This window comes from Recurvomyces mirabilis (genome assembly GCF_035927965.1).
Source record: "Recurvomyces mirabilis strain CCFEE 5264 chromosome Unknown scaffold_7, whole genome shotgun sequence".
NCBI lineage: Eukaryota > Fungi > Ascomycota > Dothideomycetes > Mycosphaerellales > Teratosphaeriaceae > Recurvomyces > Recurvomyces mirabilis.
Genome location: NW_027041941.1, coordinates 733,931 through 758,663, shown reverse-complemented (window position 1 = coordinate 758,663; position 24,733 = coordinate 733,931). Strand labels below are relative to the sequence as shown.

Here is a 24,733-nt window from a genome sequence, read left to right as displayed (position 1 = left end):
CCGACTTAGATTGCACTACCTTTCTAGTCACTGACGCACAACCTGACAGGGAACGTTTTTATGCGACCATACACAGATCGGCGTTCGAGACGCACATCTAACATGGATTGATCTGCTTACTACTCCACGCTTTCAACGTTCTCTCCATCACACAGAGTGGATACAACTCCAGCGCAGCACCTCCGTCACTACTAGTAATCTTGTGACACCTGGATCTGTTCTATTACATCTTATTAAACTCAAGGGTCTGGCATCTTAATCATCGACTTCACAACAAATTTCCTCGTTCTCACAATGGATTCTGGAGACGAAGAGAAAGCGCTGCAGTTGAACTGTGGTCTGCACCGTCGTATGTCCGTTCTATCAACACCTACCTCCAGTCCTCGATCTACTTCACCAAGAGAGCCACAGCTATGGATACCAACAGAAGCACCCTCAACAGCACCTGACACCATCGTCCTTGGACTGTGGCCTTATGCGACCGACGAACAGACGCGATACTACGTACAGGGGTACGAAGCGTTGTATCCTGATGCACAACTGTTGTTGCTGCAGTACTCAACATCTTACGACAAACAGCTTGGCGATGCGTTAGATGCTTTGACAGCATCACAAGAGAAGCGAGCTCTCGATGCGCCTCCGAATGTCCTGTTGCACCTTTTCAGCGGCTGTGGTGCAGCCCAAGGTTGTCGTCTGTTACGAACATACAAGATACGGACCGGCCAACGTTTACCTGTTAAGGCCGTAGTCATGGACTCACTTCCGGCATTGAGGGTCCCAACGATTCACTCGATCATGGCATCGCCATACTTGGTACTATCATTTCTCTACACACTTTTGACCATGATGTTTGTCCGCATGATAGCGACCCTCAACTACTTTCACTTCGAACAACGACGACGACAAAATCGGCACGACCTTAACAACCCTTTCCTCATCCCACCGGATGCACGCAAGTGCTACATCTTCGAAGAAAGGGACTTGATGTTTTCGTGGCATGACAGTACACAAGACCAGGCCGACGAAGAATGCATACGGGACGACATCTCGGTTAAGCGCACTTCGATAGACGAGAAGGGACGATTGACTGGCGATCAAACACGATACTGGACGGGCATCGACAATGTCTGGAATGGCTCGACGTGATCAAACCCTGTACCTACATTCACTTTCTTGTGTTATCAAAGCGTTGCGCCTTCGATGGACGAAGGATCATCACAATTTATTGGTAGGGCTGCATGAATGAACCTTAAGGTCGCCACAGACGAAAGCAGGGTTTGGGATTGGGACTATGGGCAGCACACGGGACTACGACGATTTGACGAATTTTAACGATTATATACTGTAGTAACACGAAGTCCTTTGCTGTACTGACGTCGACCTTACACCGCAGAATCTGTGACGAGTGTAGATCGGTACTTCTGTACTACGTGATCCGCGATGTCTCGGATGCTCAATGCAGGAACGATCGCGCATCATCTCAACGGTCGTCGGCAGAGTCTTGCCACGGGCCGACGTGGAGTCAGCTTTGTGTTTGTCCCGAATTCCGAGCCACACGAGCAAAACATGATTGGAAACTCTTGCGACGGTCTTGCGACGGTCTTGGACTCGCAATGATGCCGTTGCATTCTCACGCCTCTGTCTTAGACACTACCTTATGAATGCATGGTTAATCTTGCCGACAGAAAGGGCTCACACGAGTCAGATTGAGAACCGCAGAAAATGATTCAGGACAGGCTGCAATGCTTAACGCCCTCTGCAATGCAGCAACTAGCATATTTAGACTGCTGAGGTTGCTTTACACCTTACACGTGTCGCAGTACGACTGGACCCACGCCGCTCTTAGCCAGTGGGTGGTGCTGCGTTGTCACGGGCGCTGCTATACTGACCAGGGAGTTGTTGGGAATGCCCACGAAGGCAAACTCATGCAGCAACCATGCCTCGAGACGGGTGCATAAGACGTAGTTATCTGCATTCAGCGAGAAGGCTCAAAGTCTACTGCATGCGTAGTGAGGAGTCTCACGACCCCCTGGTGTTGAAAATGGAAGGTCTTGAGACATTGATCGACAGGGCGAGGGGTTGATATCTGGTCATTTCCATACCCTCCGCGTGGAAATCTGTCCGTCCATGTTATTGCACACTACCAGGACTTACATAGGAGTGCAGCAGAACTCATTTCATCACCGCACTGAAAGCTCGGAGTGCCAACGGCAAGCATTCACGGACGCCAATATCTGGCCGTACAACCGCGCATCGTTCGCTGCTTTGTCACACGCATCTCCGAAGAGGAATAGAATGGCCTATGTGGTGTACAGTGTATGTGTATAATCTGGCCAAGCCAGCGATTCGAGCGCGACTAATACTTAGGCCTGGAAGGTATCGTCTTAAGCTGGTCCGCAGGATTACCTTCCATATCGAAAAGCTTATAGATCCATTTCAGAATGATGTGGAAGCTCTCAGGTTCACCCATGTGCTTTAGGCCCTTGATGAAGCGGACTTCCTTCGGCGGACCCCGGAGTAGACACTCATGATAATCGTCAATGGGAAAAATCTCGTCCTCTGTCCCGTTCACCAGCAGCAACTTGGTGCAGTCAGGACCGTCGAGGGTGCCATCGTTCACTAGGGAGAACTTCATACCCTCCTTCTTGAACGCTTCGAGGTCATCTCCGTATCCCCACTTGAAGGCCAGCGTGTTGGCGAGATCGAAAGGATACTCCAGATGATTGACATGAGAAAGCCGGCGCTCGTCGAACATGTAGTGGCATCCGCCTCCGAGCGCAACGGCCCCTGCAAGACGATCATGGTGGGTATGTGCAAGACGAATGCCGTAGTACCCACCTGTGCTGAATGCCCAACAGGCCACTCTCTTGTGGTCGATCTCGGGCTGCTCATCGATCCAGTCGAAGAGTGTTGACCACTCACGCTCAGGCGATGTGATGTCCTTCGGGTCAGCAGGCGAGTCACCAGTGCCCGGGATCTCCAACACGATAACACCAACACCCTTCTGCGACCATCCCTCAATCCACACAGCCAGCTCCGTTCGATAGCCGTCCAAGCCGGTCAAGACGATGACCAACGGCACAGGGCTGTCGTTTGATGTACCCGGCGGAAGGTGATAGTAGAACGGGATTTCCTTCCCTTCGTTTTTGAGGCCATGCTTGTGTGGAATAGTGATCTCCTTTGTTGGTCGCTCGCGTAATGCAAGGCCTTTAGCTGCAGCCTTCTTGCCTTCTCGCCATGCGTACCTTTGCTTTTCGGAGCGAGGCGCAGGAAAGCGGGAGATACGGTATACAGCAGAAGCGCGACTGGACGCTGGTCAGACAATGTTGGTGTTTCGCCACAAGTTGGACGTACAGGTAGATCTCCGACGCCTTCTCTTTATTGCCTTCCCTTTCAGCCTTTTCGGCTTCCGCTAAAAGCTCTTCAGCTTTCGGGACTATATCGATAGTGTTAGAAATGGGGCCAGGTATGTATCTCGAGCCGTGACAACGTGCAGTATACCTGCGCGTAAGAGTCCCATTCATATGGCTCCTTTTGACCTTGCTGATCACGAGTTACTAACCACAGACACTATTGTGGACATCTATTTGGATTACCTTGATCAATTCAGCAACGATAGGCTCGAAGTCCTCATATTTCGAGAACATGAACGGATAGATCCCTAGACGAGCCTAAGAACTAACATCAGTCACGAACAAAGACTGATATGTGGTCCACGGACAGGTTGCTTCCACTTCATCTCCCATAATCTGCAGAGTGTCAGCTAGGAACGCAGGATGACAGTCGTGCCTTGGACTAACTGCTCGAAACTCTCATGGTGAGCTGCCTTTGTAGTGAGCTTGTCTTGGATGACTTGATCTCTAATCAGTACGCCGTTGAGTAACGATAGCTGCAGATGTGCACACTGAGCAGAATCTCGTATCAGCCCTGAACTCTCACGATACTTCAAGATTCCTACCAAAATTGACTTCCGGGGGCAGCCATTGTGATCACGTAGGTGATGTTTTGTATGTCAAGGTCCGTTTCTCAGTATGATATTCCCTGCAACTTGACGATTGATGTTGAGCATCTTGCACAGCAACATTATCAATGTAGTCAGTTTTTAGCCGGGTTAGGAAGATGCGGGTCATCGATTGCTAACATGCCCGGCACCTACATATCGGGATGGAAGAACATTTCACCGCCACCTCTCCTCCACGTCTTTGCCATAGACCTCACCATCTCTTTCAAAGTGTGTCTTAATCATGTCAGCCAAGAGCCCCACCAAAGCCATTTTCGACAGCCTACAAGGCTCATGGCGACTCAAGCGATCGTTGAACAGTATCCTGCCGGGCTTCCCATCTGGAACTTTCGAAGGCACAGCCCAATTCACGCCACGAACCCCAGGTGCGCATTCCGTGGCGGGTGAACTTCTCTATGCTGAGAGAGGCGAGCTGAAGACTGACAATGGCTATAAACTGAGAGCCAATCGAAGTATCGTCACTTCGACGGCATGAGATTCAAGCATCCGCTGACTTATGCCCAAGAATACATCTACCGCTACAATGCCGACGAAGATAAAATCAGCACCTGGTTCGTCAAAGAAGATACGAAGCAAGTCGACGGCAAGGAGGAGATTGACTACTTATTTCACGACATCGATACCGAACGTGTCGGTCCCGCGGTAGTGTGTCGTGGGGAGCACTTATGTGAGCTCGACATGTATTGGGCGTATGATGATAACCAATGTCTTGTTTGTCAGGCTCTACTGACGTGGATCTCAGCTACTATGAATTCCGCCTGCCCAAATCTGCTGGTGAAGGCCAGAAGATGGATGTCTTTGGCGTGAAGTACAAGGTGAAAGGGCCACAGAAGGACTACACGTAAGTGCTCCTGGAGTATAGTCATGTAGTATCTCGTGACTGTAGGTACTGAGAGTGTTGAAGGACCGACACTGCATATGAGAGGACCTTCTCGGCTGATCTTGTCACACGATGAACGCTGGCTGCGACCATGCGTGACATGTTTGCCACTGGTGATTCACCACTGTATCGACGCCTGACCCAAGCTCTAGCTTCACGGTTGCGAGACAGAGCGATGAATTTGACCCTGCATCGATTCCATCAGGGTTAGTAGAAGCACATTCGACAGCCATGAATAGGGTCAGACGAGCTCCACTCGAGAACGCGCTCCTCCGATCTAGTGGGCGACACAATGACTCGAAGACACAACTTCTAAGCTGGCTGGACGGGAATGCTTTGAGGTGCTTGCGAGCTGTGTGCACAGTCTTACACAACTACGTGGACTCGAAGCCTGGACGCCCTTTCCGCGGGCTCTATGCCAGCGCGACAACGGCAGATGTTCGTCTAGATCTCGCCTGGCGCAGGATCGCTAAGTTCTGCTATATCTTGACAATTACGATCTCAGCACCAAGCACGCAGTCGGCCGAGGACAAGGAGTCCTCGTCGCAGGTATCATCGTCTAGACGCAAGTACTCAACGCTAAGCGACATACCTCTCTATCAAAAGGGCAAGAGTGTTCTCGCAAGATTGCCATGGAATCGACCTCCTCCCAATGAACAGTTATCAAGATATCAGGGCGCACGACTATCCATCGCCTTCGACAGGCGGTCCAACCCAGACCAAGACCTGCAAGATGATGCCACAGCACACTGGCTCTCTCTACTTGCACCCTGCCATCAACTACGCACCATCATCCTCCGCGTCCACGGTGACCCATCATGGCCCGGTCGCACAAAAATCGAGAGAACCCTCATCACGATCCGCAGCGCGCTGGAGCAATCCGAACTCCCACATCTGACCGAGATCCGCTTCGCGCCCATCCACATCATGGGTATCATCCACCTCCGCTGGGCAGGTCTCGGGGTCTTCGGCTTCGCTAGCATACCATCGCCATCGCCATCCCCACTCGAGCAGAGCATGTGGCAACGCCTCCAGACTCTCGACCCTGCAGATCATAACTCCCTTCCACGGCGCCAAAGACTCGCCGAGTCCAGCTCAAAAGCAAATGTCCAAGAAGATCCTTCATGACTTTCTGCGGAGCTTCACGCCCACACTTCGAGTCCTACGGTTCCTGTGGCTGGGAGCCGAGGGCCCGAGTCCATTGCTCTTGCATCTCGACTTCGAGGACGAAGACCCTTCGATCGACAAGGCGGAGTGCATCAGTCATTCCGATCAGACTCCAACTATGACAGCACTCCACTGGACCCAGCTAGAAGAAATCTACCTAGGCTCTATCACTCACCCACAGCGAACAATCGCTCTCGCGCTCGAATCAGCACCGCGTTTACGCAAGTTCTGGATGCTACGGTGGGGCAGCAGTAGCCACCAACGAGCTTTCAAGCCCGACGACGGCAACGAAGCAGATTGGGTGGACGTCGTGCCTATGCCTGTATCACGGGCCATGCCCAGCACGGTCGACAAGAGAGGAAGGAGGACGGCATCCACGATGATGGTGGCGCTGAGGAGGCGAAGCGACGTGAGTAGTATTTACAGCCAGGAGGACGAGTAGCAGGTTTTCTGGCATTCAACAACGTCAACGGGACACTCGCGTTCCTGACGTACCTTAGCGAGCAGCTCTATACCGCTGACGTAAGCAAGATTAGGATATGCGCCAGCAGCAAGCACAAGCACAGTAGATTCACAACCGCGGATTTCGCAAGAGGGACCAGGTGCATTCAGGCGCATTCACGGGGGCTCTTAGGTACACGCCCCGGAGCCACGGTTCTCGGCGAGGATACCTGCTCATTGCTCATCCCAATATCATGTCCCTTTCGGAGACAAGACATTCTCCCCGTCTAAAAAATGTCCTTTGTCCCCGCTCGTGATAGCCTGGATATACCCTGCTCCACCAGCCAGTCTCTGCATCCGTATCCGTGCACCCAACGGCTCATACGCCAACTTCACCGTTAGTCCCTCCTCATTTCTTAGCTTCGGGCGCGACTTGCTTACTACTCGGCTTTGCAGCCGCCTAAACGAAACCACGAAACGTCAGCACGATCCTCCCAGCCCAAGAACAAGCGGCTAAATCTATACTCACCGTCCCAGCAAGCATCCCCTCGGGGTCTCTAATCCCCATAGTCCTCCCCTCCTGCACCCTCTTCAACGTGAGCGCCGCAATCAACGCCGCCCCAACTCCACTCCCATCCTCAGCGGGTAAAATCTCCACCGGGTCGTTCCCGCGCCCTAGCGCCTTGCCATCGCGTCCCTTTTCCCAATCCAGAATCTCCTTGAGGGCTTGCGCGCCCCGGGCCTTGAAGTGCGGGTACTTGTTAAACACCGAGCCGTCGGCGCCGACGTGGCAGGTCTTGTAGGATTTCTTTTTGCAGATCGCTGCGACGCCACACGCACCTGGATATCAATCCTCGTCAGCATATAGGGGTTTTGTTTATATGGTGGAAGGAAGAGAAGCTGGGAAGGAGGTGGGGTGAGATCGTACTAAGTCTGGCGCTCCGCGTCCCAATCAACTCCGCCAACCTCCTGATCAGTTCGAGCTCGGGCTTCAGACATTTAATCCCCAACTTCGTATGAAACATATCCCCCGTCTCCAGCAAATTCTCATACGGATCATTCTCGATATCGGACAAGAACGAGGCATCGAGACTATAAGGCTTCTTCAACGACGCCACGTCCTGACCCTCGAAGATCTTGATATGAGGTTGCTCGTGCAAATCCAGCAGCACGAGACGGAACAGCTCACCCAGATACAAACCTGCGATCATCTTCTCGAATGCCTGTTGACCCGGCCGAGGCGAGTCCTTGTCGATGATGACGTCGTATTGGGTGCGAGGGAGGATCTTGTGCTCGTTGTCAAAGGCGCCCCATTCGCAGTTGATGGCGATTTCCTGCTCGGGATCTATCTTCATATCGGCGAGTTTGGGGATATTGCCGCAGGTCTCCATGTATGCGGCATTACAGCCCGTGCCGAAGATGCAGCCGATCTTCATTTCCTGGTCGGTGTAGCTGCTAGCTATCAGCGTGCCGGTGGTGTCGTTGATCAGGGCGGTGAGTTTGATGGGGACGCCGCGTTCGGTCAGGGCGGCTTCGAAGGGCGGGACGACGTCTTTGCCTTCCACGCCGTCGATGTCGAAGCCTTTGGTCCAGCGTTGGAGCACGCCGTGGTCGATGTAGTCTTGGGTGGCTGGGTAGGAGAAGGTGAAGCCGAGGGGTAGCTTGTCGAGACGTTCGCCTTCGTGGTGGTATTCAATGAATTGTTGGAGGCAGTCGGCGATGTAGGCCCAGAGTTCGTCGGCGTTGCCGGTCTTGAGCTCTTCGGGCATGCGGTATTTGGATTGAATGATGTCGAATTCGCCCTTTTCCTCGGGGAGGTTGATCTCGCAGACGCGGAGGTTGGTGCCGCCCATGTCGAGGGCGAGGAAGGTGCCGGTTTCATTGCCGGTGGGGAAGCCCATGCACCAGGTCGGGTTCATGGGGATGCTGCCGCCTTCCTTTGTCAGACCCTTGGCCAGCTCGTCGACGAAGTGGTCAGAGATGGCCTTGAGCTTGGCCGTGTCGACGGTGAACAAGTCTTCCAGTCTCTTGATCTCTTGCAGGAGGTCTTTGGGCACATCGGCCATGGAACCCTTCCGGCTGGGTTTCCGCCGTGGTCCTAGGCTGGTGGACGACATGCTGGGTGGTGGTGTGAAGGTGTGAAGGTGTGAAGGTGTGCGGGTGTGCGGGTGTTCGGAGGTGTCGAAGATTATTATTATGGAGAGAGATGTGAACGAGTGAAGTGCTTGCTGTAAAGCGTGTCGTCAGTCAGGGAGTGCTTCCGAGTGAAGCTCCAATATTAATGGCAGGAACTACTAAGCGTTGACAAAGCATAACGAGAAGGAGCTGCCAGCGGAAGGTACGACTTACACTGCAGGAAGGAAGTGCTCGGCTTCGTTCAATGGATCAGATGGCGAAGTGTCTCGTCCACTGGCCTCTGCGTGATAGGAAGGATAGAAGGACACAGACAGCACACACACGAATGATGCACAGCGACTCTTAACTTTTTGGCGTAGCTCAGAATGTCCGTCATGTCCCCACCAAGCACCCCCACGTTGCTTCTCAACGCAGGAGCGACAACGCCAGGCACACTCCTCCCTTCCCTTCGAACGTTGCGCACGAGTCAGACTGTTCTACGCAGGTGTTGTATAAGCGATACAATCTTCTACTTTCCTCTACTTTCCTTCCTGCACGCGACAGATGCAGATCTGGTGCTATAGAAGAGGCAATCAATAATAATGCCGCTGGTGAACATCCACATTTCATCAAGCGCTACATCACAGCCGACGGACCGAGCCACGTGAAGCTCGGACGTTTTTGTGCCTACCAGCTCATGAGTCGTCCATACAGCTGCTGTTGTGCTTGGTAGATCACACACGTACCCAACCACCAAAGTACATCCCCATCCCAAATCCCAAGCCATCTCAACTAACTAACCATACACTCCCCTCAGTCACCCACCAACAACAACAACAACAACAACGACCCACCATGTCCCTCCTCCGCCTCACCCGCCAACTCCCCTCCATCACCCGGACCACCACCAGCAGCACCCGCAGCTTCACCGTAGCCGCCCGCCGTATGGCCGAGGGCGACGCAGGCGCCACCCGCTCCGGCGGTGCAGCCCAAGGCGACGCCTTCACCAAGCGCGAGCAAGCAAGCGAGGACTTCAGCATCCGACAGCGTGAGAAGGAAAAGCTCGAGGCGTTGAAGCGCAAGGTCGCGTAAGTAACAGCCCATCTCCATTTCAGCTCCATCCAGGGAGGTAGAAAGGAAGGAAGGGTACAGACACACAAAGGTCAACAGCGGCCGTGACGAAGGGGCGCCATGTACATGCCTGCATACACGGGGAAGCAGAAACGAGATGGTGACTGTGGGCGAGCGGGGATGAATATGCAAAGCAGCGAGATCGAACCAGGCTAACCTCTTCTTTTCCCCCGGACCCACAGCGACAGCGAGGCCCAACTGCAAAAGGACCGCGACGAGATCGAGAACATGAGCAAGAAGTAGAAAGTTGCAAAATGCTTCAAGTCTCCACGACCGTGAAATCATGCTCCTCTGGCAACCCAACAAGAACACCATGCCATCCAATCACGATCGACCGATAAGCCGCCCTCGTCACGATACTGTATTGCCGGAAAGGAGCATCGGGCCAAGCCATGAAAATATGGCAGTCGTCATCTGTATATAAGTCAATGTAACTCCTCTTTCTCCGAACAGTACGCTACCGCACGGCCTGCGAGTACGATGGTGATCTATGACACTTCCACGTAAACATTGCGTATGATTCGCTAGACCTGTCCATAGCCTTGTTGCCGGCCTTCTTACATCACTACAGGCGCGTCGCTGGTAAGCGCACACCTTAATACAATTGCCTGCATGGGCATACTCAACCCGTCAACGCAACCTGGGTATCACTCGGTCTGATTTATGGCGAATACAGTACCCGTTCGAGGCATGGGAGATAACTGAACGTTCTCAGTCATGCATTCCACACGCTATGTGCAGCAACACCCATACGCATCTCAACGCCTATGAGGAGGAAAAGCAAGCACGCCATGTACTGAAATTCCCCTCTCAATCCCATGTACGGCCGCCTCGAGCAGTGGCACAAACCTCTACAGCATGCCACGAACCCATCCTCGGTGCCGCTTGAACCCTTTGCATCAGGTAAGACATTCGCGGTAGTAGCAGCCGCAGACACAACTCCCACCCCATCAACAATCCATTCATGAAGTCCTCTACTGCTCGGCCGCCGGCTCGTCCTCCTCGCCCGCCATCTGGTTCCTCTTCTGCGTGATGCGCTCCTGTCTCCTCTCGCGGGCGGCCTTGGTCTTGGCGCGCTTGGCGTCCATCTCCGACTTGATCTGTTGCTCACGGGCGGCTTCGGCCTTGGCCTTGTGGATCTGTAAAGAAAGCAGTCAGTATTATTCCATATCTTCGAGTGTATGGCGGGACAGAATCATGATGTCATGTCTTATACAGCCGCAGAGGTGGTGTATGACTTACGTGCTCAACAAGGGCACGCTTGTGCTTGAAGGTGTTACCCTTGCTCAAGTGGTAGAGCTCGTGATAGAGGTGTTTGTCGATCTTGCCGGCGGCGCGGTACTTGACCAGTAGACGGCGGAGGACACGCAGACGACGCATCCACACGACCTGGCTGTCAGACACCAGACATATTAGCACGATACCCTCTCCAACAATATCCCAACATCCATAGCGTTCATGGTGCAGTACTAACCTAGGCATCCTAGCATCCGCCGTACCCTTCCTCTTACCCATACCCCTATGCCTTCCAAGCCTCCTCGCAGCCGTCAACTCCCGAGACCGCGAGCGCGAGTGCATGGTGACGGGCTTGCGGATGATGAGGCCATCGGCAATGAGCTTGCGGACGGTGTTGCGGGAGTTGGCGTTGGAGATCTCGTTGACTTCGTTGGGGTCGAGCCAGATCTTGCGTTGGCCGCATCCGGCGACGGCGGCCGCGAGGCGCTTTTGCGTGCGGAGGTTCACCCTGTGAGGAGAGAGGTACGTTAGTTTGGGTATAGACTCTCGTGGTGTTTCGTGCTGTAGGTGGATGTGCGGATTTTGGTGATTGGGGGTCGGTGTAGGGCGCGTGCGCGGGTGGTGAGGGCTGTGATGGCGTGCAATGGGTGCGGAAGGGTGTGTAATGGAGGATATGGTGTCTACTCACATCTTTGCTACGGGTTAGTGATGGTGGGCGATGGTGCTACGTCTGTCGAGAAGAAAGGTCGTCGAAGCCTTCCCCGCTGCTGGCTGTGTGCGATGCAGCGAAAACGAGATGCTTGGCGCCGCTAGCGAGCTGAGGCTTTCACGTGACCAGAAAATCGGAATATCGAACAACCATTCTATGTTACATGTTCTATACGACAATGGCACTCATTTGCACTGAAACTCGGAGAAAGTGGAGGAGCTGAAGCACTGTATGCATACAAAGCCACGCTATGCTTTTAACCACTGCTATCCTCTCTGATCCCCTCTACTCATCCCCAAACGTCCCCTCCCCCAGATCCACCCTTCCAATACTCATAATCTCCCTCAGATCCTCTCCCTCCTCCGTACTCAAGAAACCCCTAACACCACCCTCTGCCTCCCTCCTCTCCTTAGCCTGACTACTCAACCTCAACGCAACCCTCGTAAAATACTCCTTCATGCTCCTCTGGGGTCCCAGTCCCAGCTTCGTTCCAGGCCCAGCCATGTACTTATTGAATACCTCATTCTCCGAGTCCACGACGTTGAAGATAGATAAGAAGGCACTTTCGGCTGACAGCTTGACAGGTATCACCATATCCCTCACGCTAGCGAAAATGGGCGGGACGAGAGTTTCGAGGTGAGGACGTGTGAGATCGTTGTGCTCGCGGCTGATGGTGCGAATGACCACGAGAGTAAGACGACGAGTATCAACTGGATGACCTGGTGGAATGACTTGAGCCAGAGCATCGAAGAGCGGCTTTGTATGATCGAAGCTCTTGTTGCTGCTTTCGGCCAGGAGATACTTGCCGGCTGCTAGGACACAGTTATCCGAGATGTATGGATCCTTATAGCTCAGACCATGCACGATGACTGTTTGCGTAGCATCTGCTAGCTGCTTGGTCAAGGCTTCTGGTGCCTCTACCAGGACTGCATTGAGCGCCAGTACGGATGGGCGGGAAAAGTGGTTGATAAGCACTCGGCTCTTGATCAAGCTTGTCGCAGCATCTTGTGGTAGGACTTTGATGAGTGCACCGAGTAGCTTTGCGAATGTTATGTTCAGAGCATCGTCATCTTCGCCAGATTCTGAGTCGATCAGGCCAAGAATTGAATTCCGAGACACATCACTCATGTTCCCACCAGCCTTGCTGACTACCTCATACAATGCTTTCAGCATAGCGTTCTTGACACCTGAATCGGTCGTCTTGGCTCCAGTGACGAGCTCAGCGATCAATGGATCAATCCTTGGCGTCATCGTGATCAAAGTCCCCAGAGCCTTGGCGGCCCTTGACCGCAGGATCTCGCTCGAAGGGTCTGCCAGCGACTTTGCAAAAGTGCGCTGAAGCTGAGGCAAGAAGGGCTTGAGGAAGGTCGGGATCTTCTCGAGCAAATTATTGAGGGTGAGTAGGATGGCCGACTTCAGCTCCGTAGATCGCTCGGATACAACACGAATCAGTGGCCCAGTGATCTGAGTGACAAAAGGCCTGAGACCCTCTGGGCTTGTGCGGTCGATCAGATCTGAGATAGCGAGAGCGGCTTGTGTTCGTTGCTCAGCAGAGCCATTCATGAGACCTTGCAGGAAGATTGGCAGGATGGCATTGATGCCCTTCGGTAATGAGAAACCTGGCAAGCTATGGCCGGCAACACCAACATGGTTGAGTGTTTGACGGGTAGTCACCACAAGTGACTCCATCTCCTCTTTTCGCAGGCGCTGTGTAAGAGCTGAAAGCGCAGTCCAAGCAGCCTTGACGACATCCTTGTCACCGTCGTCAAAGGCGTTGAGCAGGACACGAATGAGGTCAGGATAGTATCGTGAGAAGTCGACTTGAGCACTTTCGAAGAATTTTGCGAGATGCATGTCTCCCGCCGCACGTCTGCGATGATCGTCATGCTTGACGAGAGCAAGCATTGCGCTCATCATCGTGTTGAGACCGTCGTACTCATCCACTGACACGATGACAGTGTCGAATGCGAGGTCGAGCTCAGCACGGAGAGAATCATTTTTAGTAGCTACGATGTTGTCCATAAGTGAGTTGAGTATGATCGGCAGTCTCCTGGTCATCGCCGAGCTAGCGACTTGCGCCAGTGATGCAAGTGCACGAGCATTGAAGGCTGAGATTGGCGATGTGAGCAATGTTGGTAGCAGGTTCGGGAGGATGACATTGCTGCGACTTGTCTCTGTCAATAGTGTCAAGAGACCAGACAAGGCATTCTCGGCGTCATCTTCAGAGCGCAGTAAGCTGAGAAGGTATGGTAAGACCTGGTCGATGGCACGTTTGCCAATGACCTTCTGCAGTGAATCAAATGCTTCTGCAGCAGCTTCTCTGACGTCTTCGTCCGAATCGACTAGAGCTGTCCGCACCACGGAAATAAGGGTCTTCTCATACTCTTCCAGGGACTCGGGCGAAGCAGAAGCAATGAGCTCGCGTAGTGCGATACAGATACCCTCACGTGCGTCGGTGTCCGTCGAGGTTTGCAGACCCTCTTCGAGTGTTGGTAAGAGGCTGGCCAACACGCCCTCTCCAGCTTTTCGGATGAGCTCGCCCAGAGCATTGCCTGCAATGACCTTCTGCTCCATGTTAGAACTCGCCAATCTGCGGATAAGCAGTTGAGTAAGTGTCGGGATGAGTTCACGTAGCGTGCGTGGCGTTGACACCAATGCCTTCCAGACCGTGATGGCGGCAGTCCGGACGAGACCTGAAGTATCATTGCGACAGATGTATAGCGCAGACAATACACGATCGCGCTTCTCTTGGCCAAGGACTTCTAGCAATGACTGACCTGCTTCCGTAGCATTCTCTTCCATATCTTCTGCCTCAGTCTTTCCACTAATGCCTGTCAGATTGAAGAGCAAGTCGCCAACGAGCTCAACGGAGCTGAGACGGATGCGGTAGCTATCGTCTGCAAGACCGCGCTCGAGCTCAGGAAGCAACAGATCCACAGATTTAGTTGCAAAATTCTTGACGAGTAGCCGTCCAGCACGCAAAGCTGTCTCACGTATGGACTCGATGTCATCGGCGAGACCAGCCAAAATTGGTGGAATGATCTTGGCCAGATAATTTGCGAAGCTTTGTCCGAAGCAGGCGGGCAGGAAGATGAACAAGGACATGAAGCCTTCTCTGACTGAGGCTTTCGAGCTCGCCACGTTCTGAAGGATGGTCGGCAGCGTTTCTTCGAGGCGGCCAGTACCAAGACCGGCGAGAACTTCGCTCAGAGCTTGTGCGGATCCTAAACGATCTCCAGCGCCAGTGTCGGCCTTGAGAGTTTGCATGAGATCTGGTATGAGGTCGGGCAATGCGTCTTCGCCAAGCTTCTCGATGGTTGATCCAAGTGCTTTCGAAGCTGTAGCTCTCGTAGCAGGAACAGGGTCAACAATGGCTACACGAAGACCAGCGATGAGTATAGGCAAGTGCTGTGTCAAGTCCTTGCGCTCTGTCAGATGAGCCAGACTGCCAATGATCTGCGCGGCCTTGCGTTTCGTGCCCGAACGCTCGCCCAGTCCACGCTCCAAGATACGCACGACGAGCGCAAGAGATGGTGCATCGAGATAGTGAATGAAGTTGACGCGGATGAGCGCATCAAGAGCGTCATCAGTATACTTCGTGGGGTCACTGAGTGCTTTAAGCAGTATGTCAACCTGACTCTTGACTTCTGGATTAGTGATGACATCGCCGAAGCGCTGCAGACTTCTCTTAGCAGACGCTCTGACTTCTTTGTGCGAGTCGTTCAGAACTTCTGTTAACGGCGGAATGATTTCTGGCAGGCTTACAGCAAGCTGCTGAGGGTCAAGATAGGCCATGGCGCCCAGCGAGTCACTTGCACCTTTCTTGCTTCGCCACTGTGACTCGTCAAGACCTTCAAGCAGTGTCGGCAGGATCTGTTTTACGCCATATGAACTCAAGGAGGCAAAGCATGTCTTTGCAGCATCGAGGCACGCTTCTCGAACATCCGTGGTTGTGTCGCCGAACCCGACCAGCAATTGTGGCACAATTTGAATGACATACGGTTCGAAAATCTGTCCAAGCAGGAGCGAGAGGAGCTCGTAGACCAAGAAAGCACCTTGTCGCTCGTTTGCATCTTTCTTGTTTTCCGTCGCAGCCCTGAGCATTGATAGCATGCGGCCCTCACGCAAGGCAGAGAGACCTCTCCCCTTGATGATACCGGCTAAGCCATATGCAGCGCCACGACGGCTTGCATACTTTTTGCTGTGAAGGGCTTCCTCCATAGTGATCTTCAAATACTCACTAGCTTTATCCGGTGATGCGCGGACAAGTGGAGGTAAGCATTGTGCCACTGCGTACTGTACTGACTCGGATGGAGTACTGAGTGTCGCAAGTAAGCGGTGTACGACCTTGGGCACCCGTGGGTCGCCATGTGGAAGATGACGAGCCAGGGCACCATATAAGATGACTACAGCCTCGCTGACCAGATCCTGCGATTGGTTGGTGTTTGCGGAGCTCTCGAGAGTGGTCTCGCATAGCTTCATCAGTGCTTCGACTTGTTCTTTGCCACGGCTCGTGACCACCGTGGTCGCAGCCTCCACCATCGCATCGCGTACTAAGTTGTTCTTGTCGGCTAGTGGGCCATGCTCGATCAAGAATTGTAGAAAGGATGTCAGTTGATCTTGCGGGAAGACGTCTGCGAGCTCGCCAAAGGCTAGAGCAATCCCATGGCGAGCCTCCCACGGATCTGCAAGATCTTTCTTGACAGGCATACCGTAGCGATCGAGCTCCGGCTTCCTTGGCTTGGCATACTCTGCATATCTTTCTTCGAGCTCAGCCAGTATTTTGTCGAACCCATTGGGAAAGTGCCGGACTGCGCCTGTCACGGCGCGAGCGGCAGCACGTCGAAGCTGCATATCCTTCGACTCGAGATATTGCAGGCATATCATGTCGGAGTCCTCTCGAACTCTGAGCTGATGCTCGTCCCAAATTTCGTGAGCGATCTCAACATGCTCTTCGACATCATCGTGGTATGCAAGCCAGATCTCCGCATAAAACGTGCCTTCGGTCAAGTCGAGCTCAGCGCTGACGGCCTGTAGTACTGCACCTCGAACCGACTGATCTGCGACAATGGCACCTTTGATCACGGCAGCAGTCTCAATTTCGCTCATTGATGGCGCAATACATCTGCACAGATCGCTGAAGCAGTCCTTAATGGCACGAAAGTGCTGAGTGAAGCGTTCCATGGAGTGGATTAGTGTATCTAGCAATTTCTCCCGAGGTAGACGGACATCGCTGCAAGTTTCTGTGTGAAACGAGAGGAACTCTACTGCAAGAATGATTTGTTCATCGGCAGCTTCGCTATCGGCCCGGTCAATCCCTCCATGCTCAAGGACCAAGAACACCAGAGCCAGGATGTAGCTGAGTGTAACAGTATCAAATGGTCTTTGCTCACCGAGGAATCGCAGTCTGTACAGTACACGTGTGACCAAGTCTCCAAGAGGCTCAGCAAGCAAATTCTCTGGCAGAAGTGTAATGCCCGCAGCCCTGAGAGTAGCAACCCCGACGAAGGGTCTCATAGCAAGAAGCCGGCCAGAAGTTTTGTTCGCGCACTGCAGATAGCCAAGCGCAGCAGTGTCGCCCAAAATGAGCCCAGCGCCCGCCTCGATGACTTCGAATAGCAGCTTGACGGACGGTCCGAACCATGCCTCTGCTTCAGTCGGTGGCCCTGTCGCAAGTGCGCCTATCATTCCAATCCCTCGCCGTAGACGTGCATCGACGTCGGCAACACGTGTACGAATATCGGACTCCTTGGCAAGCTGTGCATTGACCTTTGACTGCTCCTCTGCCGTGAGCTTTCTCGCTTGCCCTTTCTTCTGAGATATCTGGGTTCGAAGTTCTTCTTCCCATTTGAGCGTCTCGTAGTCTTTAGTATTCTTGCTTACAGGCTGCGCTTGAGCTTGCTTTGAAAGGACATTAACAAAAGCTGTGCCTTCTGGTGTACGATAGATCGCTGCTTCGGTAGGACCAATTTCCGTTAGCTGAGATGGAGCCAAGTCGAGAGATATTTGCGCCACTAATAGCGGTGTAATGGCATTAGGAGCGACAAAGGCGAGCTCTGCTGCCGCATCATAAGCTGCACTTTGAAACGCGGCGACGTTCTTCCAGGTGGAATGTTCTGTGACGGTCAAAGTTCGCGATAGGCAGTCTTGTGAGAGCCTAGTAGCTAGGGCACCCGGATCGGTGCCTGTGCGAATGCATAGACCAATCCACGATGACCGCGGAAGCAGCTGAGGCCGGCACAGTACAACGAGACTCGCCAACTGTTGCTCGATCGTCCCCTCGGGTATTGGCTGTCCTTTAAGCTCGAATGAGTCTTGCGGAAGACATATAGAACGAACGATCTTGTGCAATTCGCCACGTCCGGTCTTGGCAGCGAGAGCTGCAGAATCTTTAGCCATTAGTTCGAGGTCTTCTAGCCACTGCCATAGTCCAAGTGTCACGAGCCTGCCGATGAATTCTGGCTTAGAGACGTATGTATTCCGAAGAGTACTTAGCGTGCTGCTGCGACCCTTGGGAGAATTGCCGGCGGCTACTATGCAGAAGATCAAGCCTTGTGTCCAGCTGACGCTCACAACGTCGACTTGTTGCGAAAGCGGTAGATGTTCGAGGGCCGATACCAGAGCACGTTGAAACCAGACGAAGTCGTCGTCCGTTGCTAGCTTGCTGTATACTCGAGGATTGAGCAGGAATGAAGGCTTCGGTTCCAAAGCCAGTACTCTGTCTTGCACATTCGCCTTTTTTAAGATGGATGCACTCTTGAGATCTTTCATTCTCGGGAATCTCGCAAGGCATAAGGCTGTAATCATGAATGCAATTCCGATCTGGCCAGAGGAGGTCGCTGGTATGGGATTAGCTGCGATCTCGTTGAATATATCGATCAGCTTTCCAAGACACGCATCTGCAAAAGCATCGGCATGTCCGCCTTCGAGGGCGTCATCGTCAATGTCCCAGAAGATGTTGGCCAACTGCAGCACCCACAGTCGACGCATGGGTAGTCTCTTTTCACCAAGACCCTTGGTGAATGCGTCCATGACTGGGCTCTCGATCTTTTCACCTTGCTGCAAAGCAAATCCTATGGCTTTACCGGCTGCTTCTAGCTCCGCACCCAGAGCAGCCTCGTTAGATTCCTTGGCTGCAACTGCAACGTGGTCTAAAAGTGTGTTCCGTCTGAGCCCCTGCGTTCCGGACAGCGCGGCGAGCATCTTGGCGTGCAAGACTCTCTGTTCGGCACCCGATACTTTGTTGCTGTTCAGAGGAGCTGCAATCTCGTCTCCAATCTTGCGGACCACGTCGGCCTCATGACAGCGGCTTGATGTGGCGATGAACGTGCGAAGAACACCTTCTCTAATATCCGCATTGGAAGATTTAGCGTTCGATAGTAGTGGCTTGAGTAGATTCGACAGAAGTAAATCAGACAAGTCCAGATCATCCGGCAGGGCAAGCACAATTGGTGTCACCAGGTCATTCAAGACGATCTCTGGTGCACGCAATAACGATTTCTCAATGGCCGGGATGTAGTCACTCTTCATGTCGTCGACAGTGATAAATGACGAGAAGAAGTCATGAAGAGACCTGGCAATATATGCCGGAAGCCGTACTCGTGATCCAAGCATTTCTCGCACGTAAAAAGCAGCATAGTCAGACTTCCTTCCGCGAATGATGCCATCCGTTCCGGGCAGTCTACTGCACACCCCGGCAAATATGCCTAGGGGTATTGCGTGGTGAGCAATTGGACCACTTGCCTTGGCTGTCAAGCTTGTGATGCACACGTCGAGGGCGGAACTGCCGAAATCAGCCTTCAGAAGCGTACGATACGCTCTTCGACTGACACGCAGGGCAGTCGTGATAGTTGAAGCCTTGGTGTCGCTCTGGAACAACAGATCGAGGGCTGTTGTCATGGCAAAGACAAGTCGCTGACCCCAAGCATGCCATAGTTCTTTGCGAGCAGCAGAATGCTGAATCAGCATCGAGCACCATCGTATCAATACGAAAGCATTCGCAGGGGCAATGCCACCCTTTCCCGCCTCCCTCTCGATGAATCCGACGAACGGCGGTAGAGTTTCACTTGCACTGGGCAGCGAAGCAATCGTTGATATACACTGCTCAACTGCTTGTCTGGATCTCGTATCAACGTAGAGGGCGTAGGTGTCCACAAAAATGGCCAGCATGCGAACAATCTCAGTAGCTTGGCATTCATCTGCGTGAAGCCTTTCATTCAGCCCTTGGAGTTCCAAAGCTCGTCGCTTGGTAGAATTGGACAGCAAGATTTTTCGGGTGGCGCCCAGGTCCAGCCCATGATCTCCATTCGCTTCAGTATCCATCATGATACTAACCCCACTCCTGTTTCCGTCGCTTCGTCTTGTTGATCGGTGGCGATACGATCTGTAGAATGTCTGCACAATTCACTTCTCGTTTCTCCACGAAATGCGGTGTCTCGGCTAGGTACGGGAGCATCCGCGTTAAGTATGCACAGTCAACGATAATTCTCAGATGCTTCTAATGTCGCGCATCACAGGTATTTGAAGGACTAATCAGATCAGGCACATGGCTCTGTGTTCGAGCACTCTGTCCGATATCTGATAATGGCGAAGAAGAAGACCAAACCAGCTTCGAATCCGAATCGAGGTTTCGCCACAACATCCGTGCCTAAGGCATCACAAGTCGATGCAGCGAAGGGAGCAGAGAGAAACCTTGAATCGAAGACCGTCACGCCTGCTGCTGTATCTGCGTCTACAGAGACTAAGAATGGCGAACATGGGTGCGTGAAATCACAAGGCTCACGAGAATTACACGAACTTAGTCCCGAGGAACTTGAGGCTTCGCTCGAAGCCTCTGAACTTCAGCAGTATGTGGAGCGTTTCGCCAGCAAGGTTCGCAAGGACGCCGTACGACAAAGCAGCCGATTGGAGACGGATAAGCGTGTGTTGCGTGGACAGGCAGACTTTCTCTTCGTCAAGGATTGGCTTCCGGACGAAATAATGCAACAGATCGTCGACTTGGCCTGCATCGAGGAGAAATCCGAACAGTCAATACCTGATAAGCGAAGTCTCTTCGGCAGCGACGAGTACACAGCGCGGTTCTGGTCTTTGCGATTATGTTTGCTCGACGCAGGTATTCCAGCAGACCACGTCAGTGAAGCACTCATTTGGCTGGTCACGAACGCGCCACCTGTAGACTCCGCCACTTCTGCAATCTGGGGATTACCAGAAGTGCTCGACTGGTTGGCTCTTCATTGCGGCAGAGATAGCCTTGACCAGTATGATCACAAGAAGCTGCACACCCTTCCCGCACAAGACACAAGCTCCGTGATAGAGGATTCAGGCGGGGATGAGCAATCTGGCGTCATGCAGGCTGAAAGCAAAGCAGCTCACGGCCGGCAGGTTCCTTCAGAAGCGGCAGCACAGCCCACCGGCCCCGAGATTGAGGTGAGTGATGTGGACAGCGACATGGAACCAGACGAGCTTCTTGCAGCCTACCTCCGAGTCAAAGCTAAGCTTTTCGAGCTCAGCCCGATCCTTGCAGATGGTCCACCAGCGAAGCGAAAAAGTACCGCACGAACGAATCAGCTACCCGCGCCCGTGAGCAGCACTCCGAGCGAACGGAAATTGCTGGAGAAGTTACGCCGCATAGCATCAGATGTTCTGTTTGACCAACGCGAAGCAGATGCTCATTGGCAGTCTATACGGATAGATCTTGCGCAAGCAGAAGCAGATCGAAAGAGGCTACACATATCGCAAGAGCCTACGTCTGCCTCTGCTCCCGGGATCACATTTACGACCGATGTCAATGGCGAAGCCGAAAGAATTGGCAAGGAACTTCTAGAGGAGGCTGATGACTCAGACGGGGATGGCATGCTCAACGGAATGTTTGATGCCCTACCAGGGATGGCTAATGCTGACAAGGGCGCTGAAGGTGCTTCCCACCAGACTGTCAGCATTCGTAATTTCGGCAAGATGAATGGCATGAACCCGAGGCGAGTATTGGAAGAGGCCTGCAAGTCCAGAGATTCGTCTGTCAAAGTTCACGTGAAGCAGATTTCACCAACTACGTATGCCAGTCGACATTCAATCACCATCACCTGGAGCAGAGACCAAGATCTCTTAGATGCCTCATACATGCCAAACGTCACGTTACAGCAGAAGGTACGTGTATGTTGTCTCAGTATGACCAATCTTGCAACGCCAGATACTTCACAAAGTGAGGCATATGTGGCTACTGTCGCTCTGTTTCTCATCTTCTCTGGTTCTCCAAAAGAAGAGAAAGCCCATCTGAAGCTTCCCGCCACGCTTCGTGATCTCTGGGATGAGCTGCTCCAAGCCAAGAACGACCATGCGAACGCCGCGGATCGAGAGGAGGTTAGAAGTATTCGTACGCTCGTGGAGAACGCGGTCACCACTGCAGGTACTCACGATGTCGACGACGATGATGAGGTAGTATTCCAAGCGAATAGTCGGCAGCGGAGTCGCATGCAGAGTGGTGTAGCCACGCCTGTCAATGAGCCGGCAAGAGACATTGCTCAGAACGGTTTGTACTCGCCAGACCTCGCACAGATATGGGCGAATAAAGTTGCGACCCCTAGTTATCAAAGGATGCTCGTGTCTCGAATCAATCTTCCGATATTTCATTACAAGGCTGCCGCTTTGGACACAATTGCAAGACATCCTGTCACGATTTTGGTCTCGGAGACTGGATCTGGAAAGTCAACTCAGCTACCTGCGTTTATTCTCGAGTCAGAGCTGTCCCAAGGTCGACATTGCAAGGTATACTGTACCGAGCCACGCCGGATCTCCGCCATCTCACTGGCGAATCGTGTGAGCGAGGAGATGGGTGAACGCAAAGGAGACGTTGGCACAAATCGATCACTAGTGGGCTATGCCATTCGACTTGAGTCGCACACCTCATCTTCAACAAGACTCGTTTACGCTACTACTGGAATAGTGCTCAGAATGCTTGAGAACCCCAACAGCCTCGGGGATATCAGCCATCTAGTGGTGGACGAGGTACATGAGCGAAGCATTGACACGGACTTTTTACTCATCATCTTACGCTCTCTCATGCAACGGAAGCCGGGCCTTCGAATCGTACTCATGAGTGCTACAGTCAATGCACAGCGTTTCTCCAACTACCTTGATGGAGCTCCGATCATCGATGTACCAGGGCGTACATTTCCAGTACAGGCGAAGTATCTCGAAGATGCCATCGAGCTCACTGGTCATATCCCAGAGGACGGCACTGCTACCAACGATGCCGAGGACTATGCAGACTCGGATGTGACAGATGCTAGTGCAGCTAAGCAGCTCACTGGGTATTCTCCCAAGACCTTGAGGACGCTCGCTTCGTACGATGAATACAGGATAGACCACAGCCTGATCATTAAGCTTTTGCAAAAGGTCGCCTACGATCCCGAATACCAGCTCTTCTCCAAGGCTGTCTTGATCTTTCTCCCCGGTATTGCAGAGATCAGACAGCTGAACGATATCCTGGGTGGCCATCCCAGCTTTCGACAAGGCTGGCTGGTTTACCCATTGCACTCGAGTTTTGCAAGCGAGGATCAGCAAGCCGCTTTCGAGATACCTCCTCATGGCTTGAGAAAGATCGTGCTCGCAACTAACATCGCCGAGACTGGTATCACGATTCCCGATGTAACTTGTGTAATCGACACTGGCAAGCATAAGGAGATGAGATTCGACGAAAAGAGGCAGATGTCTCGCCTCATTATGTCGTTCATTGCTCGGGCCAATGCGAAGCAACGAAGAGGCCGGGCTGGCCGTGTACAAGAGGGTCTTGCCTTCCACCTCTTCACAAAACATCGCCACGATGAGATCATGGCAGAGAATCAGACACCGGAGATGCTCCGACTCAGCCTGCAAGAGCTTGTCATGCGGGTCAAGATCTGCAGATTGGGCGGGATTGAGGATGCTCTGTCGCAAGCGCTGGACCCACCGTCGACTCGGAATATCAGACGGGCTATTGATGCTCTTGTCGAAGTGGGCGCGCTGACCACGCGCGAAGAGCTCACTTCGCTCGGAGAGCAGTTAGCGAAACTGCCGCTTGATGGGCCGTTGGGTAAGTTGATTCTGCTTGGCAGTGTATTTGGCTGCCTCGACTTTGCGTTGACAGCCGCGGCTGCCTTGACGTCAAAGAGCCCGTTTCTCAGCCCCATGCATGCAAAGAAGCAAGCAGATACCGTACGTCTAGCCTTCAAGCGTGGCGACTCGGACCTGGGGACGCTGTACAACGCTTACTGTGCATGGAGAAGGACATGTATGACTCAAGGCATGTCGGAATTCCACTTCTGTAACAAAAACTTCCTCAGCTCGCAGAACCTTGCGAATATTGAAGACCTGAAAGGCCAGCTCTTGACCTCTTTGGTCGATGCCGGCTTCGTGGCGCTCAGTCCGGCGGAGAAAGCAGCACTCTCGAAAGTGCGACCAGGTGCTCGCCAGCGGAACTTCGTCATGATCCCCGAAAGATACTGTGTTGCAGACAGCGACGATCGGGTCCTGTGTTCGGTCGTGGCATGGTCCTTCTACCCCAAGGTCATTAAGCAGGACGGTAAAGGCTGGCGAAACATCGCGAACAATCAGGCTCTGGCACTCCACCCTTCTTCTGTGAATAAGACGTCCTTGCCATCGGATATTACCATGTTGTCTTTCTACAGCATTCTGCAAGCTACATCAAAGTACACAAACGCCCAGGAAACGACCCCTGCGCCCGAAATTGCGCTGGTGCTACTGGCTGGCGATGCTGTCTTCCACATGTACGCTGGTGTGATCGTGTTAGATGGGAACAGGCTACGCTACAAAGTGCGTGATTGGAGGACAATGATTGTGTTGAAGATATTGAGGCAGAAATCGAAGGAAGTGTTGGCCCGTCTGTTCAAGCATCCGGGCAAAGATATCACGGGTAGAAGTCGGCCGTGGATGGATATCTTGAAGCGTATACTAGACACTCGCAAGCAAGGCTAGTTTCTGATACATAGAGTAGTGGTGTTGGAGGCAGGACTTGGTAGGGCAATGTTACTACTTAGAC

The 24,733-nt window shown here is 52.9% G+C and overlaps 8 protein-coding genes across 8 annotated transcripts; 5 read left to right on the top strand and 3 right to left on the bottom strand.

Moving 5' to 3' along the window:
* Window positions 1–294: 294 nt before the first annotated feature.
* On the top strand, window positions 295–1,146 carry LTS14_003511 (uncharacterized protein; the record flags this gene model as incomplete). Its single annotated transcript, XM_064836215.1, has 2 exons — window positions 295–349; window positions 428–1,146. 2 exons carry the CDS (start codon window positions 295–297, stop codon window positions 1,144–1,146), a joined length of 774 nt encoding a protein of 257 aa, XP_064696424.1.
* A 1,210-nt stretch (window positions 1,147–2,356) lies between these two features.
* Window positions 2,357–3,647, bottom strand: LTS14_003510 (uncharacterized protein; the record flags this gene model as incomplete). The annotated part of the gene is made up of 3 exons (XM_064836214.1): window positions 2,357–3,305; window positions 3,355–3,436; window positions 3,563–3,647. 3 exons carry the CDS (start codon window positions 3,645–3,647, stop codon window positions 2,357–2,359), a joined length of 1,116 nt encoding a protein of 371 aa, XP_064696423.1.
* An 845-nt stretch (window positions 3,648–4,492) lies between these two features.
* On the top strand, window positions 4,493–4,866 carry LTS14_003509 (uncharacterized protein; the record flags this gene model as incomplete). Its single annotated transcript, XM_064836213.1, has 2 exons — window positions 4,493–4,688; window positions 4,742–4,866. 2 exons carry the CDS (start codon window positions 4,493–4,495, stop codon window positions 4,864–4,866), a joined length of 321 nt encoding a protein of 106 aa, XP_064696422.1.
* Window positions 4,867–5,132: 266 nt separating this feature from the next.
* On the top strand, window positions 5,133–6,510 carry LTS14_003508 (uncharacterized protein; the record flags this gene model as incomplete). The annotated part of the gene is given in 2 exon segments (XM_064836212.1): window positions 5,133–5,920; window positions 5,937–6,510. 2 exon segments carry the CDS (start codon window positions 5,133–5,135, stop codon window positions 6,508–6,510), a joined length of 1,362 nt encoding a protein of 453 aa, XP_064696421.1.
* A 408-nt stretch (window positions 6,511–6,918) lies between these two features.
* hxk1 (hexokinase) lies at window positions 6,919–8,626 on the bottom strand (the record flags this gene model as incomplete). The annotated part of the gene is made up of 3 exons (XM_064836211.1): window positions 6,919–6,969; window positions 7,039–7,349; window positions 7,438–8,626. The coding sequence occupies 3 exons, from the start codon at window positions 8,624–8,626 to the stop codon at window positions 6,919–6,921; spliced, it is 1,551 nt and encodes a 516-aa protein (XP_064696420.1).
* Window positions 8,627–9,479: 853 nt separating this feature from the next.
* On the top strand, window positions 9,480–9,879 carry INH1 (ATPase inhibitor; the record flags this gene model as incomplete). The annotated part of the gene is made up of 2 exons (XM_064836210.1): window positions 9,480–9,712; window positions 9,750–9,879. 2 exons carry the CDS (start codon window positions 9,480–9,482, stop codon window positions 9,877–9,879), a joined length of 363 nt encoding a protein of 120 aa, XP_064696419.1.
* An 850-nt stretch (window positions 9,880–10,729) lies between these two features.
* Window positions 10,730–20,022, bottom strand: GCN1 (translational activator of GCN4; the record flags this gene model as incomplete). Its single annotated transcript, XM_064836209.1, has 4 exons — window positions 10,730–10,894; window positions 10,998–11,148; window positions 11,230–11,499; window positions 11,990–20,022. 4 exons carry the CDS (start codon window positions 20,020–20,022, stop codon window positions 10,730–10,732), a joined length of 8,619 nt encoding a protein of 2,872 aa, XP_064696418.1.
* A 261-nt stretch (window positions 20,023–20,283) lies between these two features.
* On the top strand, window positions 20,284–24,669 carry LTS14_003504 (uncharacterized protein; the record flags this gene model as incomplete). Its single annotated transcript, XM_064836208.1, has 1 exon — window positions 20,284–24,669. One exon carries the CDS (start codon window positions 20,284–20,286, stop codon window positions 24,667–24,669), a length of 4,386 nt encoding a protein of 1,461 aa, XP_064696417.1.
* Between the last annotated feature and the right edge of the window lie 64 nt (window positions 24,670–24,733).